The 3,725-nt window shown below is 34.0% G+C and overlaps 1 protein-coding gene across 1 annotated transcript; it reads right to left on the minus strand.

Moving 5' to 3' along the window:
- Window positions 1–1,392: 1,392 nt before the first annotated feature.
- Window positions 1,393–3,504, minus strand: LOC139514358 (uncharacterized). Its single transcript, XM_071303518.1, has one exon. The coding sequence runs from the start codon at window positions 3,502–3,504 to the stop codon at window positions 1,393–1,395; it is 2,112 nt and encodes a 703-aa protein (XP_071159619.1).
- Between the last annotated feature and the right edge of the window lie 221 nt (window positions 3,505–3,725).

The raw sequence follows: 3,725 nt of genomic DNA on the forward strand, positions 1-3,725 counted from the left end.
ATTTAAAACAGAAAAAAATGAATAGTAATGAATCTACAATGAGACAGCAACCAAACCAAAGAACTTTCAGAATGTTTACGTGTATTGTTTAAATTTTCGTTTTAATCTTTTATGCTTAAATATTAAACAATTCTATATAATCACCCTTTTATTTTCTAATGTTTTTATAGCAACAATGTTCTGATACAATTGAATTTAACCTATCATATATCTAATCAAGCAGCTAAAAGCAACTTGTGTAATTCCAAAGAGAATCTAATTTCATTTAATGTAATTTCTTGAAAGGGTCACCAGGTGTCGAATTTTTGTTTACCGATTTGACTCAAATTCTCATATTTGATTTATAACAATTTAAACATTTATCCAAACTATTGAAAGTCTTAAATAAACAGTTTACAGGTATGAGCTCGATATTATGTAGCTTCGTTTTGTGTGTATTTTAGTCTGAATGCCATCTAATTAACTATCGAGTTGACATCAGAACAACTTCGATGACCATATAAGCGATATAAGCATACATATAAATATAAAAAGATTAAGCAACTCGTGCAATTAGATTTTTCGAGGTCTGTTAAATTTCATATTATAGATTAAAAATTTATATTTATCAATGTTTTTACCTGTATAAGAATGACCTTTTTGTGGATCGAATCAGTCAATCAAATGATTTACCTTTGTTTCCCCTTAAAATTTGTTTTTTTTCCCCTTTGAATAACTTAACACGGATAGTTCATGCTTTGGCAATCTCTAACTTAGAGGTTAAATTGAAGTTCACATGAATACGGATTCAATGATGTCGCATTATTCACTTGCAAGTGAATAAATCATCATCAATTATTCTTATTTTGACAAAATTGAACCATACTGGATGCTAAAAACGAAATATCATTTGACTATTTCACTTACATTAATGATTGAACAAAATAAATCTTATATTAGATTTTTTATGTATCTCGAAGCTAGTGGCCTTTTTATTGAACATTTTTTTGATTGCAAACAATCCAGAAGAAACCAATAACAATTGAAACAAGTGTTAGTGTTAAACGTCAAGTGGTAATTATTACATTCATATCATGACGTATATATATTAATGCCATACATGATTTTATATATATTAGAATTTTGTATATATTATAAAATATTACCAAACTTTGTTGAAAGAGTTTAAAATTTTGGGAAATGTCTCACTGATGTAAAAGAGGGACAAAAGACACAAGAGGGACAGTCAAACTCATAAATTGAAAATAAACTGACAACGCCATGGCTAAAAATAAAAAAGTAATGCTTCTAGGAAATGCGTTAAATTGATAAGCATCATTATATAAAGTATATTCGACAATATTTTCTGTCCAAAACGAACAGTCATATTCTAATGGATTTGAAGTTATTTGATCAGATCATATCATCAATGTCATCATCGGTAAATGCTGCCATACCAGATGTCACATTCGTTTTTATTTCTTTAATTCTTTCGGGTTCAATTGGTGGCATTGTTTTTTCGATTTCATGAAGTTTTGCGATTCTGTCCTCCACTTTTGCGTTGAATTCCGCTTTCTGTTTCATTACAATAGAGAGTATAGCTTTTTGTGCTTCTTGACAACCATTATGTAGTTCCTCGCGTTTCCTCCTTATTTCATGTTCATCTTTTTTGGGATCCAGAGCTACTAAACGTCCTAAGCATGTGATTCGGTCCATCAAATGTTCATTAGATATTTGAACATATGTCCCAGCAATTGTACGCACTACGTAAGCAACTTGGCTGGCTTTTGATGCTTGTTCAAAAATGACATCCCTAAATATATCAGATAATGGTGCAGCGTTATTCGTCATTTGTATTTCACGGCCCACTGTTGCCTGGTCTACAAAATCCGTCAGAGAAGAGTGCAGACAACATTTGATTAGATTGGACAGCATCTGAAAGAATCGGACAAGTTTTCCCCATTGCTCTCTTACTTCAGCTAATGCCTTAATGCCTTTAACTAAAGTTTCACGAATAGTGTCAAAGTCAATCTTCTTTAAGTCAAGTTTTGCCATGTCCATTAAAACTTTTGTCAGTTTTTCATTGGACTCTCGTAACTCATCAGCTGATTTTTCCTGACGTCGTTTTGCATCTCGCAGGGTTTCTTTTGCTAGCTCCGTTTTATAGCGAGCATTCTCAGTCGCTGCTGTAACTGCAGAAGAACTTCCACTCTGTGTAGGCATTTTGGACAAATGAGGTGATTTGTTATCAAGTGGATTCCTTCCAAGTGCTTTGTGTGCCTCTACTTCAAGTTTTTGAGATTCATTCTGAAGGTATTTACATTTGTTAACAGCTTTCGAAACAACAGCATTTCTATCTTCTAAATCTGCCATACTTTTAGCTAGACGTTGGAGCGTATTGCAAATGTCAACAGCATTATCACATAATTGCAATACCCTTTCACGAAGTTCTCCACTATTCACCTCACTGTTGACATGATTTCTAGCTGTGTCAATGAATTGCTGGATGCGACCTAAATCACCATGATTTATCCTTCCCATATCAGGACATTGCTGACCGTTGTCATCAGTTTTACCTGTTGTAATCTCCACAAGCTGGTAGATATACCTGGTGATTGTTGATACTTGAGAGTAGACACGCTGCCGTGATATTTCGTTATCAAAGTACGCATCATCTCTTTCGCCAACTTCATCATTGCCAGCAGATGTTCCTAGTTTCTTCTTTATTCCCTCTGAAATTTTGCTTGGAAAACTAGTAATATTACGTACTCCTTCTATTACTGCTTCACAAACGGCTATTCCAATTAAATCACCTCCTGATGGAATTTTATCAATCGCCTCCTTAAAGTCTGATTGTGCTTCTTTTACCTCCTTGTCCATGTTACTAAGTCTTTTCTCTGTGTTTTTTATTTCTTTCATTCTTGACTCTCTTTCTGTTCTTGCGACTTCAATTGCTATTTCAGTTTCTTTTGTTTTTTCATCATAAACCCCTTTCGTATTAGTAGATGCTTCAAGAAGTTCTCCTGTCAATTCCATAACTCCAATAAATCGGTCTTCAATGGCTTTAGCAAGCAGCAAGCTTTCGTCAGCGATGTTCTGTATTTTGGACAATGACATAGGTAACATTTTCTTTACTTCATCTGGTGTACCTTGCATAAGAAATTTAACGACATTTTTTACATGACCATCAACGTTACCACTATGAAGACGAATTTGATCCATACTGGTATGTGCCTCATTAAATGCACCCCATCCAGCATTGCTGACTTGGACTAATGATGCTCTGAATGAATTTGGATACCGGAGAAGCTTGAAGCCATCCCTGGGTGGTTTTTCGTCAAGACTAAAGTCTGTGTCTGCTGAAATCAATATCAAATCTCCCAACAAAGCAATAGCACATGGAGCTGGTGTTAAGAACTGATCCCAATTGCTGTCTGGTGCCATCATCATCATAGCATCACTTTTTTTGTCATCTCCTTTGCACAAGCTTGCTACAGCTTTATCTATTTTTGCAATTTCATCCATTACTTTCCGTCAAGTTTCCTATAAAATAAATACATTCAGCTGTATGTTTACGGCATATCGGCACTGCCATTTTTGTTAACAGTTTGAAGATATACAAAATACGATATAGATCGTTTATACTGCAATGATACTTTTTGCTCGGTCAAATTGCATTGAACACATATTTATTTGTAATTTATAGTTACTGACCGTAAATAAACTTAAACAATAGTTATCAAAGG

Source organism: Mytilus edulis, chromosome 1 (assembly GCF_963676685.1).
Source record: "Mytilus edulis chromosome 1, xbMytEdul2.2, whole genome shotgun sequence".
Classification (NCBI taxonomy): domain Eukaryota; kingdom Metazoa; phylum Mollusca; class Bivalvia; order Mytilida; family Mytilidae; genus Mytilus; species Mytilus edulis.